The 15,962-nt window shown below is 38.4% G+C and overlaps 1 protein-coding gene across 1 annotated transcript; it reads right to left on the bottom strand.

Annotated features, from left to right (window-relative positions):
• Nucleotides 1-5,959: 5,959 nt before the first annotated feature.
• Nucleotides 5,960-14,439, bottom strand: sh3bgrl2 (SH3 domain binding glutamate-rich protein like 2). The gene is made up of 4 exons (XM_084737939.1): nucleotides 14,186-14,439; nucleotides 8,911-9,096; nucleotides 8,372-8,452; nucleotides 5,960-6,787 (listed from the first exon to the last, which is right to left on the bottom strand). Exons 1-4 carry the CDS (start codon nucleotides 14,228-14,230, stop codon nucleotides 6,773-6,775), a joined length of 327 nt encoding a protein of 108 aa, XP_084594065.1. The 5' UTR covers nucleotides 14,231-14,439; the 3' UTR covers nucleotides 5,960-6,772.
• Nucleotides 14,440-15,962: the final 1,523 nt, after the last annotated feature.

Genomic DNA, 15,962 nt, shown 5'->3' with positions numbered 1-15,962 from the left:
TGTACTGTCAGAGCACATGGAGGCTGTACGTGACATTGCCTAACTGACTTGTCTATTCAGCATTTTGAGTTGCATGGTTTGGACATCTGTTCTGCACACATAACGAATTTCCTTAATTTACCTCCGGTTACAGTTGAACGTTTCGCCATTGTCTCGGAAAACCACATCTCAAACTTCCCCTTGATGCCAAAGTTTTGCCACATATTTCATGACAATAAATATTTTTTTATTATTATTATTTTCACACGTATTGATACTCTTGCATGCAACAGACCAAACAGTAGAGAGAGAGATATTAAGGTAAACAAAGGTGTTACGAAGGATACTAAGGTTCTGTCACATTCAGGTCAATGGAGCAGGAACTTAATTAGTACCACCGGCAACACGTGTTTACCTTCAGGACTGACAGGAGACTGTAAACTGAGCCGAGATGTTCACTGACGAGAGTTATAGTTGGCCGTAGCCTTTTTTCACAGCAGATATTTTGACTTAGTGAACGTTACAGCAGGAAAAGCACAGGCGTAACTAATAACGTAAGCGATGGCTCCGTTATTCAAGTGTCACAGTAAGTCATGACAGTGCGACAGTGTCAATACCACAGAGTGCACAATACCAGGAGGACTCCGAAGCCGAAGCGGCTAAATGGAATTCAGCCATCATTTATTTTATTATTTACACCACTTTTTTTCTGAATTTTGCATGCTGCCCTGGTTATATACTGATAAAAAAATGTACAAGTATTTTTTACAGAACTAAGACATCTTGGACTTTTTCACTCATGTTTTTTTGTTTTTTGTTTTTTTGTGCTGCACCAGAGTTGGTGACAATAAAGATGAATTGAATTGAATTGAATTGAATTGAATTGATCCACCGGTGGGTATATGTCTGCTCTAAATATTCTGATGAGGCAATATGTTTTTTCAAAGAAATTGCTACTCAAATGTGAATTGGCAGCTGGGTGTTTCTCATCGGTGCATTTTTGTCCCTTTCAGCTTGAAGGAAAAAACTTGTCAAATACAGTCATGAATGTCTAGTGAAAAAAATCAGGCTGATTAGTCCAGTAGTGTTCAAGATTAGCTGCAGACAAGCTAAAGGTACCTTAATCACACACACACACATATGTGCACATGGCAGGGGTAATGAGTGACAACCTGAGCCAACCCCAGATAAATCAGATGGGTTGCCTGAGGATTAACAGGATAGCAAAGAAGAAGAAACAATTGTTTATGTTCATTTTTTTTCTCAGACGTCTCTCATGAATTTGCCTTTTTTCTTGTATAATACCAAAAACTTTTATAATGTATCTCTTCAAGCCTCTGAGAATTAATAAATGGACTGTTAGCTAAACCTGCAATGAGTTGTGTGTAAGCATTGTTTGACTTTAGAGGATCAAAAGCCATAAATGTTGGGATCCAGTGTTCTAGACAATCGAACAGCAGCACAGTCAGAGGCTCTAAAAGTAGTGAAAAGAGTAGTAGACCCAGTAACCTTAGTCAAATTCTCCCTAACAACTGAGGATATTGAGATTTGGACAGCGGGTTAAGCACATATTGATTTCTGGGTAAATCATTATACACACACATCGATATGATTCATTCTCTGATGGGAAATGACTTTACAACTCATCCGGGGCAAGGCCCTTGAAAAGCAAGTTTTATTTTTTGTTCCTTTTTTTTTTTTTTTTTTTTTTAACAGACGATCAACTCTGTGATTGCCACAGCACTACAGCTAGATCAGCACGATCATGTTGTTGTTGCCTAACATATCAACAGGCATGTAAATTATCCAGAATGTAACATGAGCATGATTTGACTTTCTTCTGAACCTAATTTGTGCGCCTTTTGGAGTACAAACAAGAAGGCAATCTAGCAACCCCGTAAGTTCCAAATTTATTTGCTCGACTTGTAGGAAATAAAAGAACTTTAACACTATTTAGGACAGGGATTTAGGATAGAGACAGGTCAAGCAGGTATTTATGTTTTTTTTTAATTAATTGATAATTAGTCACTAACAAATGCTACAAATTTAATTATATCAGATTAGAGAAAATTATAAACCCAACAAACATACGTTCATCGTTTCTCTACAAAGTATTTGATTTTATATTAAAGATATGCTCTGACTATGGAAGCCCAACAGATAAGAGATAACAAAATCTGGCAAACCATTTTCTAAGACTGATCTAAACTGTTTTCTGTGTGATTGTGGCTTAAAAGGAAGTTGCATCTCTAAGCTCTTAAAATTTGTTGTTCATCTCTAAAACAGGTGGGGGGAAAAGTTAAGTTAAGCCTGGTGGAAGAAAAAGTTTTTAAATCTGTGCAAACAGGTCGGAAAAGGGACAAGTTTTTTGTATGTTTGTTTGTTTGTTTGTTTTGCAATACTCATACGCGGCTGAATTGCACCACTGCCCCGTGTTCTAAATTATTATAGGATTCATGTTTTCTGGTGTTACAATTTGTCCATGCAAATACAAGATAGGCCTACATATATTACACATTGTGTTAGCAAGTTATGCAAAATTATAGTCATATCATGTTACGGTCAGTCCTTTTACATAACGTACATGTACCTTTAATTTAGAGTCTATGTGCACCCCCCGACCCCGCACCGCATGACACCACATCCTGCCGGAACAGCTACTGACCATTATCTGGCTCTTGTGTGTGCAGTGACCCCTGGTGTTGTAGTCAAGACCACCTACACCACCTAAACAGAGACCAAGTCCAGACCAACACCAAGGCAGGGCAAGACCGTGTCAAAACCAAGTGTTCTCACTTCTCTAGCTTGATGGTGTCAGAAGTAGTGCTCCCTTCTCCCATTTATTTTTATGCTGCAAGTCTAAGTCTTTATTTGTCTTGATGTTTCAGTAAAATAAAACTTGAGGGTAGGTACACTCCAACAAACTAAGTAAGGCAACAACAGAAAAAAAAAATCCTCAAATGCTGTTACACACAATAGATGTTGAATTAACTGTGTTATGAGTGGTTATGTGGTCCCCGCTGTCTCAGCAGGCATTGCGTTGCAGAATTTACATACCACTGTGTGTCTTCTTTTGGACAGTGTTTTGCTGACATCTCTTCCTAGACAGCCACAGCTTCTTCTCCTGTCTCTGTTGGAGTGCGTGTGACGGGAGGTGGGGACGTCCCTGCAGTTGTGGTCTTGACTGATTTTGACAATAAAATCTTGGTCCTCTTTCTCTGAATCTGAGACAAGACAGAGTAAAAATGTGAACATTTTGGGGATGAGATTTGATGAGACTGATTTTCTTCGTCATACCTTGTTTCCAGTCTTGTTTGTCTTCTGATGACACATTGTCTGTTTTTGACATTTTGTAATTTTTGCTTGCTCTGATTGACTAGCTTCCTCGTTTTTTTTGGGGTTTTTTTACTGTACTGCTTATATTACTGTACAGCTGCTTTTTGATTAAGTAAAAGCACAGCAGTGGGTCCAAGATGTGGTGATCTTCATCCACTGAATTTACTCTGACTTTGTACACTGTAAAATAAATCAATAAATAAATGAATAAATAAAGTTGACGGAATTTGAAAAGATAAGTACATTTTGTCATGATTCAAAACAAATCAACTTGTCTAGTAATAAAAATTTGCTATTTATTAAAAGATAAGAAAATGTTAAACATGTTAATAAGCTTAACTAAAACAATGCATGCTGGGAAGTCTGCTCATGTGCTTTATATGTGCATATTTTTTTAAATTAAGTTGATTATATAACTATATTCAAAGGTGAACTCATCATTTTAAGTAAAAAAAAAAAAACTAGAAGAACTCTTGTTTATAAGTTCTGAAGTGTTTAACTTTTATTAACTTGAATAAATAAATCTTGTTCAGAAATATATGTTAAGCTAATGAGAAAAGGTTAGCTGATTCAACTAAATTCCTGTATGATTATTTACAGTTTAGTTTGATATGCCTACCTGACACCACATTTTTTGCTTTCAATTTGTGTTTCCTGTATTAAAAAGCAAAATGACCACCACTACAAAGGGGCTTCAGATTTGTCTGAGAACAAAGGTGTGAATTTTTACATCTCTTGCAGCTATTTAGACTGATTTCAAATACGTAAAGAAAAAACCCCAGTATGTACCACTTTAATCACGCTCTGAAGCTAGTAGTTTTACTTGAAAGATAACATGCAAATGAAAAATACAGATGCAAATGAACTTTAAGTACTGTAATCTGCTTTCTTGTGTCAAATACAAATACAGTAAAGTGCCATTAAGTATAATTCTCATGAGCCTGTTAACAAATGGAATAAAATGCCACAGTTAACCATAACAGAACCAGAGAGGTGCAACATAAAGTACATTTAGTCAGTTTGTGGTCCAAACAGGCTTTTAAGTCTCCATTAACAAAAATTCATGATATACATCATCACATGATATGACAAAAAATGAGGATACAAGTCTGCAAAATAGGAATGTTTTTAGTGTGGCAGAAATACATTGAGTACGATGTCCCCTACATGATGTGAAATAAGTGAATATGACATGTCCTTTCAAATGATGGCACGACACTTGGGGAAGAGTGACTAGAGAGTGTGTGTCTGTTTGTGCATGTCCTTCATGTGTAAACATAAAGGAATTAGTCACTCACCCACCCATGATAATTTAACAAGGATGCTTAGTGTTGGTGTTTGGGAGGGAGAACATACGGTAGAACACAGATCGGAGGACAGGACTAAGAGATGACCATGACGCCTCATATTACGTATCGCACACAGAGGCATTTCTGTTTACTGAGGCATTTGGAAACATAAAGAGAGAAGGGGAGGAGAGTCTGAGTCTGTTGGTGCAGAGCTTTTCCACTCAGTTCTCTCTGGCACTATAAATGATGATTTCTTATCGTCTGTTTTCTGTCAGATAAGTGTTCTCCTATAGCTCATGTGACCCTGATTTTAACCATGCTTTATGTCCAGCAGTCTTGATCAGAGGATAAAGCTGGTGATTATCTAGATTTTTCATGTTGCCAACAAATCCCCTGAAAAGACCAAAACCAACAATGAATATATGGTATATCTTATTCCTCTGTGCCACAGAATGCAGCTGTTGTCCAAAAATACCTAAAAGCACATGAATGAGCCACAACATTACACTGGATCACATGTTCCTTCATTGTAAGGAACCTGGGCACTGTAGCTGATTCTAGGTGCTCAATATGTAAATTCTGCCACTAGGGGTCTCTCTTTCATTAAAATAATAACAATAGACATAGTTGGATGATGTTATGGAGTGGCATGGGATCATGGGAGTTTGGACATGAATGAGGCAGTATACAAGGGTATTAAGAAACCCTGACGGTATGATTTTCAGTCCCGTCAAAAATATAGACACTGCGCTGTCTACTAAACTTATATGGAGATGCTGTGTTGAGCCGATGTAGCACACAGCACGTGCCATAAGAGGTCAGTCTACTGAAGGGATGAGACGGCACAGCCAAGCTGAGAAATATGGCGCCTGGGGTATAAAGTTACAGCACTAACTATTAAAAATGAAAAATACTTGTGTCCTTGCTTAGGAGTGTTTTGGATTTAGTCTCGATGATGAAGGTGAGCTAGCAAACACTGCAGGCGACTAATTGGTCCGAGTAGAGTAGCACAGCGAGTGTGTAACAGCTGAGCGAAAGCGAGAGCGCTAGTGACAAAGAGTGATGGCGTGCTGATCGGAAGAAAATGGGACATCGTCAGTGATTAAAGGCTGCAGTTGCTTACAACCAAAGCAAAGCTCCTGAGTGTGTGTTGCTTCCTGACTGCTGGAGCTGCGTTGCTATGACACCTGGTTGCACCTACGCTAAGGGAGTACTTTAATATCTGCAATGGAGTTAAGTCAGGTTTAGCTGTTTTACAAGAGTTTCACACAAATTCCATTATAATAAAGAACAGCCTGATAAAAGTCAGGAAGGTATGAAAAAACAGATACTACCCAAGCCTCGTAGACAGTAAGAAATATATATCGAATAATATCAACTTGTCCTTAAATCAAATTAGTTTGGTTGTGGAATGATGGAAGAACAAAATGTTTGTTGTATTTGATGGCAAAGATATTAGATCTTCATATTTATCCTGCATATGTTTTAGGATTCTTTGTGCTTTGTGGTAAGCTGCAGTGTCACTGTCACCTCTGGGAAAGCATTATCACTCCCACACACACACACACACACACACACACACACACACAGCCAGACATGTTGGCTAGGCCTCGGGTTGTTTCAGGTTGCATTAAGTGCTGCCTCTCAGGTCCCCTCACTTAACGCAGCCTTCATTAACAGCTGCTGATTGAGACAGATGCACACACACACTAAGGCATGCACACACACGATTTAAGTGTGTATAAAGGTGGCTTGTGCCTGATTTGTTCTTCCCCATCCACTGCACTGTAGTTTGACCTAATTTAGTGATGCAAAAGCTGCTACATAGTCTTCTAGATTGCACAGAATTTATGCTACAGACAGTGTTTGCTGTCACAGTGTGTTAAACATAAAAAAGGAAACACAAATGCATCCATCATAAAGTCATCTTCTTCCGTCATAAGATCTCTGTGGCCTCCTCTGGGAATCAGACACTTCTTGGACGTGATGGTGGAATGTTGTTTCGAGAGTTTTTAAAGTCAGGAGAGGTCGTACAGGGTGAAATCCGTGGGGGTCTGACGTTTGGCAGCATGCTGGCGTTGTAGCAGAAGGAACACAGGAACTGGTGCAATTTTTGTCCTCATGTTTTAAGGTTCCCTGGAAGTCACGTATCAGCAGTTTGATCTTGGCTATGACTCAGAATCCTAGAGATTGGGGAAAAAGGGGATAGAGATTGAACAACTATGATCCACTTTCTCCTTAGTTTTTCAAGACAACACATTGGACCCTGTGCAAGAATATTTTCATATTCTTATCTTAAAGGCAAACTGAGTAAGATTTTCCCCCCAAAAAACGATGCATAGGCTCAATCATTGCCCACAACCCACCTGCACCCACAGAGACCCCACCTTCCACCAGTTTGTTCTGATTTTCTCATTATTTTGTTGTGCTTGGGACACTTTACCAACTCGTCATGATTTGTTCCCCTGGGTATGAGACTCAAAGCTCCTAACTTCAGATATCTGTGTAAATGACCAATGTAAATGCCGTCTGTATATTAGTGCATGTTCATTACAACTGTAAATTAGCATATGTAATGCCCCAATAATATCACTGGAGGGTGGGTGTCCTGTCCCTACTCCCAGGTAGGGAAGCAACTCCCATAAACCTGCATGCGGAGATATGGCCAGTACACCTGGTAGTAGGTAACAGTCAATTTAAATTGATAATATTATCATTAGGCAATGTGAATAAATTTCAAATTATATTAGAATTCAAAAATGCATAGTCAAACAGGAAAATGTCAACATAATTATGAAGTGTAATTTATATAGAACTTTCAAACTTTGAATTGCTTCGAATTAATTAAATAACAAGCCATTAGGAACAAACTTAATTTTGATTAACTGCAGACTAATTGCACCTGACTCGTGAGACACGTGTGGACCACATGTAAACTTGTGTTCATACTTAAGAGAAAAAACAAAATATGAGAAAACTGGTGAATGCGGAAAGTTCTCCTAAATCATTCGTAAAAACCCACCTAAAAACAAATCTGTTCTTGCATGAGGTCCATTATATGCTGTATACTGTAGCCAGACAACTCTGCCAAACATGAGCAAACTGAATGTATCTGCAATATCCTGCTGGTTTATACGTAATCAGATCTCTTATAACTCAGTTATCCAATCAACCTCCAGAGGAGAGACAGAGAGGGATGTGACCTGGGAAAAAAGCTCATTTGATCTTTGATAATTGGATCATCAAGTGGTCCCTGTAATTACTGTATTCTTTCAAAGAGCACAGACATAATCCAAGTTTATTTCCAGTATGAAGATGAGAGATACTCTAATACTGTATATTATATTAGTTTTCCTGACCAAGATTAACTCTGTCCATTGGTTGATGTAGGAACTATGATTATTTAAATTCTAAGAGGATCTTAGGGAGACAGAGCACGTAAATCTTCATATTTGAATGAAGAGAGGAAGCAAGCTCACTGAGACTAGCTGTATGTGATTTAAAATAACCATTTTTCTCTACCAAAGAAAAGCTGATGTGCATGAAATACCAATATGTTATGGATCAAATGTTTGACAGGCAGCTTGCAGAAACCAGAGCTGCTGATCCAGCACTGTGGAGAAACTGTGACTTCTTTAGTGTTTGAGGAAGTTGGGACTGACAGCAAACCTCGTTGGCTATATGATTTATATCACAGACAGGAGTTTATTTGTCTCCAATTGTGAAAACGTGCGTTAGCGTTTATGTGCACATGGACTCCCCCTTACTTTCACTGAGGGTTGGGAACTGAGCCCAAGGAATGCAAACACAGTGTTGTTCTCCTTTGACTGGAAGAAGTCTTCATAGTCCTGCGGGTGGGGAAGACAGAAAATGAGGATGTTGAGTGTTACATAATCTCTACAAGTTTGAAAGATGGGTTGTAAACATCCCTGCCAAATAGTCCTTCCTCTGCTGCTTTTAATATAATTCAGTGGCCATGACATGAGTAATGTTGGATTACCTTGGCCAGTGAGAGTGACGGCAGGCACAGCAGATAATCTGCCACGTCCATGAAACTGGATTACCAAAGGATTACAGAGTGCATGCAGAGTGGAGGACATAAAATAGCAAGCACTAACTGGTCAAACTCATAGCATAGCATAGTTAACCTAACCTTGTACTGGTGTACATTGATGTGAACTAACATATTTGCTAAGCCATGCACAACAATAAAAATATTTGCAAATATTCATGAGACTGGAAATGCTTTCATCTATCTAAAGGACGGCTGCTCACTAGAAATACAACAAACAAATATCCATCATACCCCACAGTAGCGATCCTCGTTGAAGATCTGTGGAGGCAGTGGGTTGCCTTTCTCTGGCTGCTTGTCTCTGGGTATGTTACGGTACATCCAGAGCCTCTGCTCCTCCAGCATGGTGATGTCTACTTCCTGGAAACTGATTCGATTGGCCTCGAGGAAACCCACCACTGCCTGCTGATGCTTCTTCACCTGAAGACGTTGAAAAAGAAAGAAAGAAAGAAAGATGGAGGACATGTGGGATATGGGCCAAGTAGAGTGTGACTCGATATATTGAGTAGATCGGCTATCAGCCAAACTGTAATTTCAAACATTGGTACCAGCCCAGAATTTCACAGAATTTTAGCGATGTTGCATCCCTAATGACCACCACAACTCGTTGCAACATCAATAACGAACTAAAGCAAACCAACACATTGCATAAGAGTCATCTCAGAATTTTGTCATGTATGTACACGTGTGTTTAAGTGCAGCTGGACACTGTGCTGTATGTGTCTCTAGCATGCTGTATATGTCTACATACACTGCTCCTGTAATAACAAACGGTAAGCTGACACCCATCGAGCCACACTCACACACACATGTGGAGTGTATGTATTTGCTGCATAGTGACTCCATTGGTAATGGGGACATTAAGAAGGATTATTGATTAGTGGAAGAGCTTAGGTTTGAAATCGGGCAGCTGACATCCTTTTCCTATACAGTATGCTATGACCTTATATAGGCTGAGATGAACAAGTATCATCTAGTGATGAAGTTGTCATTTACTACTGTTATTATTCTGTGCAAAAAAACAACTTCACTTGATCTACATTCTGTGTACCCTCTGTGTACTTCCCAAGCACATAAGGGATAGTTCAGATTTTTTTAAGTGGAGATGTATGAGGTACTTAGTCATTTTATTACCTACAGTAGATGGAAGTCGACAAACCCCCCGTTTAAGGGAAGCAGCAGGAGTCTGTGTGCAGGAAAAAGTATTTAAGCCACTTTTTTAAAAAAAGGGATAACTTTTTTAAAGTTCAGTGGATGGCGAATGGTACACACAATTTTGAAAAGCAGAAGTACAGCAGCAGAAGTACCTTCCGATGGGAGGCTGACATTATATAAGTCAAATTTTGTTCTCACCAAAGCCACCAGAGTCTTTCTACAAAAACAGTAAGTTTAACTCACAGAACCCTTTAAGAGGGACCCCATCCTGAAAAACTATGCAATGAACTTTCCAATTTGTGTTTATGGGATGGATGCAACAGCTCCCTGTGGTATTGTCCTGCGTGCTCTCGGGGGGCTCTGCGTATGAGTGAAACTGCCTGACAGTGTTTGCGAACGCTGAGAGAAAAAAAACAAGTCCAAGGATAATTTTAGAAGACAGAAAACTCCCACGGAAAGGAAGGTCATAAACAAATTAGACACAGAGACACAGTCCACATGTCTCAGACCTGTGACTGTTGAGTGTCTCTCTCATCTCGGTCCTCACAGTCGACAGTTTTAAAGGAACAGAAGCAACTATGATTAGAATGATTACCATTATTAAGGTTAATCTGCACATTTAGCTATGATACAAAGGGAAAAACTATTATTTTTACCAAATTTCTGTTTTGTTCTGTCGCCTTTTTCACTTCATCACTTCATTCCCAACTAGCATGTATTATTTCCATGTATGCTTAATGAGGATTCATTAACATGACAAAAGAGCAGATTATCCAAAACACATTGGGGTCAAGGCAGTGGGAACAAATAGAAACAGAGGCTTTTATTTTGTAGCCGAATATGATAATTCATTATCCAGTAGCTTGAAAACATTTTTTCTAGTAATTGTGCCTTTAACTGAGAAGACAAAAACTGAATAAAAAAAAATGATGACAATTTACGGTAGTTGCCCTGGCTGCATTTTAATGATTCTTAAGGCCACAATGGAGCTATTGTTTTACCTTAAGGACAGTAAGAGATTGTTCTGGACAGTCTGTTACAGAGACACACCCAAACAAGACTGCATATCATCAGTTATGTCTTCCCATAACAGTGATTCTGTGTGTGGCCATAAATCAACTTCATCTGGACTCTCACAAGAAAATAAATGAGGGATAAGGATACTGACTGTCTTTAAATTTGTCCTGGTCAAAGGTTAAAACTCCATATATGTTAGTTTTTTTTTTGCTTAAGTCTCTACTGTACATCACACAGCTGGTCTCCACCTCAGTACAAATCATCCGACCTTCCCGGAGCTGACAGCCAGGCAGCATGAGTCTAAATAATGAAAGAGGTTCCCCCCGGTGAGGGTGAGTGAGAGTGTGTGTCAGGGGAAGGGTGAGTTCAGATTTTGCTTTTTTTTGTACGTGTGCATGTAGAATTAAAGACATACACTCGTTACAGTACATGAGTATGCACATATTGATTGAGAGCACGTTTTGCAATGTAGGGATTAACTGGAGGTTGAGACTAATCCTTTAGTTGTGGACAGACAGAGGGACACAAAGAAAAAGAGGACTTGTGATACAAAAAATAAGTTAGAAACGGGCAATGTAGTAATGTTATATGAGTTCTAGCAGCCTCTGTTGGAAATCCGAAGCTCAATGGTGGCGCCTAGTTGTAATCTTTCTTGTATTACAGCTAAACAGTACACTAAATTAGGTTTCTTGAAACATTTTAGGCATGATATAGGCAGTAAATTACCTGAAACCTTATCTCAGTTTGATCAAATATAAATCACAAGTTTCATGAACCCTGTGTGCTGCACTGGACGGGCTCACTGAGAGTCACTTGTCAATCACATGGTACCCACGGCCGTAAAGCATACCCTGCTTTATTTTACTCCATAATTTACAAAATGAACATCATGCTCTACAGAAGAAGACTCTACACTAGAGGTTGAGACAATAAACTCATTTGGACACTGCTTACTGATGTCATAAATCAAGTGAGAAGCAGGCGCATTTTCTCATAGGAGTACATACAATTGGACTTCTTTTTGCAACCAGTGGAGTCGCTGACATGAGAGAGAATGCAGGTTTAAGGCACTTTCACATTAGCTTCACTTTTCAGACTATTTAATATAGTATATGGACACAACAGATAAGCATCTGCCACTGCCATTTTTGAATGCCATATTATTTGCTGATAGGCTGATTGCAGTCAACATAGCAAATATTAGCCGATAAATCAGTGCAATCCTAAAAATTATATTCAACTTGTATTGCGCATTCTCTGAGGATAGGGATTACAATTCTTTCTAGGCAGAAATCAGAGAATGTGAGAACAAATTGTGGTGACTGTGTTTAATTATTAAAAACTACATTCTTGATCATTACCAGGGCATTGGGAATTAGAGAAACAGCAGGGAAATATAAAATCTGATGAGACTAAACCCAGTACATACATATCCACTGAGCAGTGGGGGATAACCTAATTTGCACTTCATTCATTCTGTGGTTTTTCCGCCCCACTAATCCACTATGGTTAAGCTGTGAACTGCTCATTTTTTATTAGGACACTGTTGTGTTTTGATTATTATTTTCCCCTGGAGTCTGTTTTTTCTTACTCACATATTCCTGCTGTGTTGCATCTGTCTGTTCTCCAGGTTTCGTCTCTGACTTCACCGCCTTTCACAGTATCATCGTCTTCCTCCATCTCTGTCTCACTAGTCTCTCTCGTTTTACATGCATACATCCAGTTTACTTTAATCAGCTGAGGAGAGTCCAGCCTCGCTTTCCCTCTTCATTCAATCACTTGTAACTCAATTCAAAAGCATTCAGAGTGAATTACATTCACATGAGCTCCACACTCGCATAACTGACCCAAATGGTGGACCTATTCAAGCGTGTGAGACTGAGCTTTGTGTGTGTGAGAGAGTGTTTTGAATGTATGTGTCATAGGATTAAAAATAACTCCTTTGTAAACGCTCAGAGATTGTGCTGCCCTCTACTAAGGACAGAGCATGATAAAATAAATATATTACTCATTTGTCCCATTGCCTAAGACTCAAAGCATTCACGCAGGAGTGTTGTTTGATGATTTTCTGCTCATACTCAATATCAGCTGAGTCTTCTCAATGGCATGCGCCTGTTATTTCCCAAGAGGCACTGCAGTACTGCTGCAACTAACCATTTATTTAGTGGATTAATCTGTTTATAATGTTTTTGATTGAATGGTTACGTCTATAGAATATCAGAAGATAGTGCCAGAGTAAGCTCTGCGTGTCTTTTTTTTCCCTGCAACTTATTCAATTCACAACGATATAAAACCATCAAGAAGAAAATTATATCAGAGAGGCTGCAGCACGCACACAAGATCCTCAGTAAATGTTCCACTAATGACATAAGTCAGTCTTATGTATTTGGAGTAACCCCTTCTGCATAATACTTAGGGCTGGGTACTGATATTTTTATGGTACCAACCAAATTGCTTCAATTTGTCATTGTCACTTCATACCTAAGGATTTTGACAGTTATTTATATGTTTTGTACAGTTCAGTAGGGTTTTAACGATCCATCAGTCTGGCTTGATATACAGCATCTATTTCATGGTCAACAATCCCATACATTCAATGCACAGTGACAACATTGATTCATATTATCATCTGTAGGATATGCCTTTATTTTGAAATTCCCAGAGCACTATGTGTATGAACCTTTACAGTTACTATTGAGCCAAATTTTATACTTTTGTTAAATGTTTTTGGTTTTGCCATATTTCATTTGTACTATTGGAGGCAGTTAAAAAATGTAAAATTTAACCTGTAAACACTGTCAATCTTGTCATTTTTGTTTACTTTGTCATACAGAGTCACTTGTTTTATGCTGTTTTATAGTTCATAAGTATTATGGTAAGACGTTTTATTCACGACTTAAACATCTGGTGTTAGAAATGGCTCTTTAGTGGCTTGTTTGAACTTCAAACACGTATTTTATTCTTCTTAGACAAGATTGTTGTTATTTATTAAGCTTCTCACACAATCAAGACAGGTCAGGTGGAATGTAATATAACAAACACATGATTAAAAAAATCAACAGGCTGAAGTGAGCGCGAGAAATCTGCCCTGCAAATTAAAAATGTGCATCTAAGCAGCGGTCAACCTGCCTGTCTGCCTGTGAGAATGATGCTCATGACTTTCACTGCTTGTGAGCAGTCTGAGCGCAAACAGGCGCACTCTCAGTTACATAATGCCAAGAAACACTATCGGCGATTTGAGAGCGTAAAGATTTCCACAAGCTTTTGTATTAATATCATTGCAGTCTTTACAATGAGCAACTGTCAACAAGCATGAAAACACAACGCAAACACTCACCGCGACAGAGCCACTTGAAGAGGCGATGTAAACCTTGATGACCATTTTAATCCCAAATTAATGTGAGACAGTCGACAAACTGTTTGTTGGCAGCGAGTCTCGTTTAGTCCCAGAATATCGAGCACAGCCTGTAAGACACAGGCTGTTTCAGAGGAGAGAAAACACGCGTCTCCAGTATTTAAACTGAGGCATGATAATAAAACAGCGTGCGTCTCTGCTGCTGACCGACTGTAGCGCTCAACCAGACACACTGCACAAACATAACGCACCTCAGAAAACGCGCTCGACTTCCGGTCATCGTTTTCAAAATAAAATCAACACTGCGATTGCTCCAACGGGGGGATTATGGACAAACATTAAAATCCAGATACAGTTTAAGGTTTGCTGAATACGCTTTTAAGGTTACATCTTTCCCCCCAGTATTTAACATCCAAGCACAACTTAAAAGTATTTAGGGGAAACTGGGGTAATTGTAACTAGGGGCAGTTGTAACTTATTCAATTTCCCCAGTCATAAAAAAGCTAGACTCTTACTCTGCACATGTTCAGCTGTATTCTGTCTCTGCCTGAGCAAAAGGAGCAGGGTTATTTCACCTCAGCAGAAGTTTTCAACAAAAAAAATGACTTTGAGGTATAAAAGTTATTTCTAGGTTATTGGTTAAAATGAACACACTATGCTAACAAAGGTATTGTTGGCTAGCATATTAAATTTTATTATGGCTGCAAAATCAGGGGCAGTTGTAACACTGTGTTACAATTGCCCCCGAGTCACATGGCCTGATGTAAGCACCTTGTTTGTGTGTGTTGACAAAAATGATTAAAATAATAAAAATCGAGTTAGAACAAGAATAGCTTCCTTGTCCTCTGAAAAAATAGATATAGACTTTTGCTTTGAATGATGCCTGATATCTAACAGAATTTGAACCATATACAAAAAAGTAAAATTATTAGATACAAGAGCAGTAACGTGATTACTTTTAGGTGTACTTTCATTTCAGACACAGTGGGTTAAGTTGACAGATTTTTTTCTGTGTTATAATTTCCCTCAACAACTTTTACAACAGCCCCCAACAAGGGGGCAATCGTTACACTCTGACTTCTTACATTAAATGTAATAGATTGTTATAGTTTTGCCCTTATCAGTTAAAATATATTAACTTTATTATTAATAAATGCTCTATATCAAAAGATGGATAGCACATTTTAAGTAACATGTGAGTTCTGAAGGAAAATGTAAAAACGTCATAATTACCCCCTAATCAAATTAAGGGACAGTTTTACTAATGATCTGATTCCTATGAGTTTCTTTAGCCTATAAAAGATAGATAGATAGATAGATAGATAGATAGATAGATAGATAGATAGATAGATAGATAGATAGATAGATAGATAGATAGATAGATACCAAACACATAATTTCAGTATCAAACTTTGCCTATTTATTTTGAAAGAAAAGTAAACTTTTTACTTAAGATAAACTCTGGATATGTTTGGCAACTTGACGCAGTAACCGCCACATTCAGTTTCCGGTAGGGAAATGTAGTTCTCAGAATTCAACCCAGTTTGTTTGTATATCACTATACCGACATTGTATGGGCAAAGTGCAGACAACCCAAAAACGTTAACACGAGTGACACCCTACATGTTAAATAGTAAAATAACGATGCTTTGTGGCATTTAAACACGAAGCCCATGTCCAGTACCTTTTGATATCATGCACTGTAACAAATATCTGTAATTTCTGTAGCATTTGTACTGTAAAATGAAGAAATGGTATA

Source organism: Lutjanus erythropterus, chromosome 15 (assembly GCF_056507025.1).
Source record: "Lutjanus erythropterus isolate fLutEry1 chromosome 15, fLutEry1.hap2, whole genome shotgun sequence".
NCBI lineage: Eukaryota > Metazoa > Chordata > Actinopteri > Lutjaniformes > Lutjanidae > Lutjanus > Lutjanus erythropterus.
This window is presented reverse-complemented; position numbering and strand designations above follow the sequence as displayed.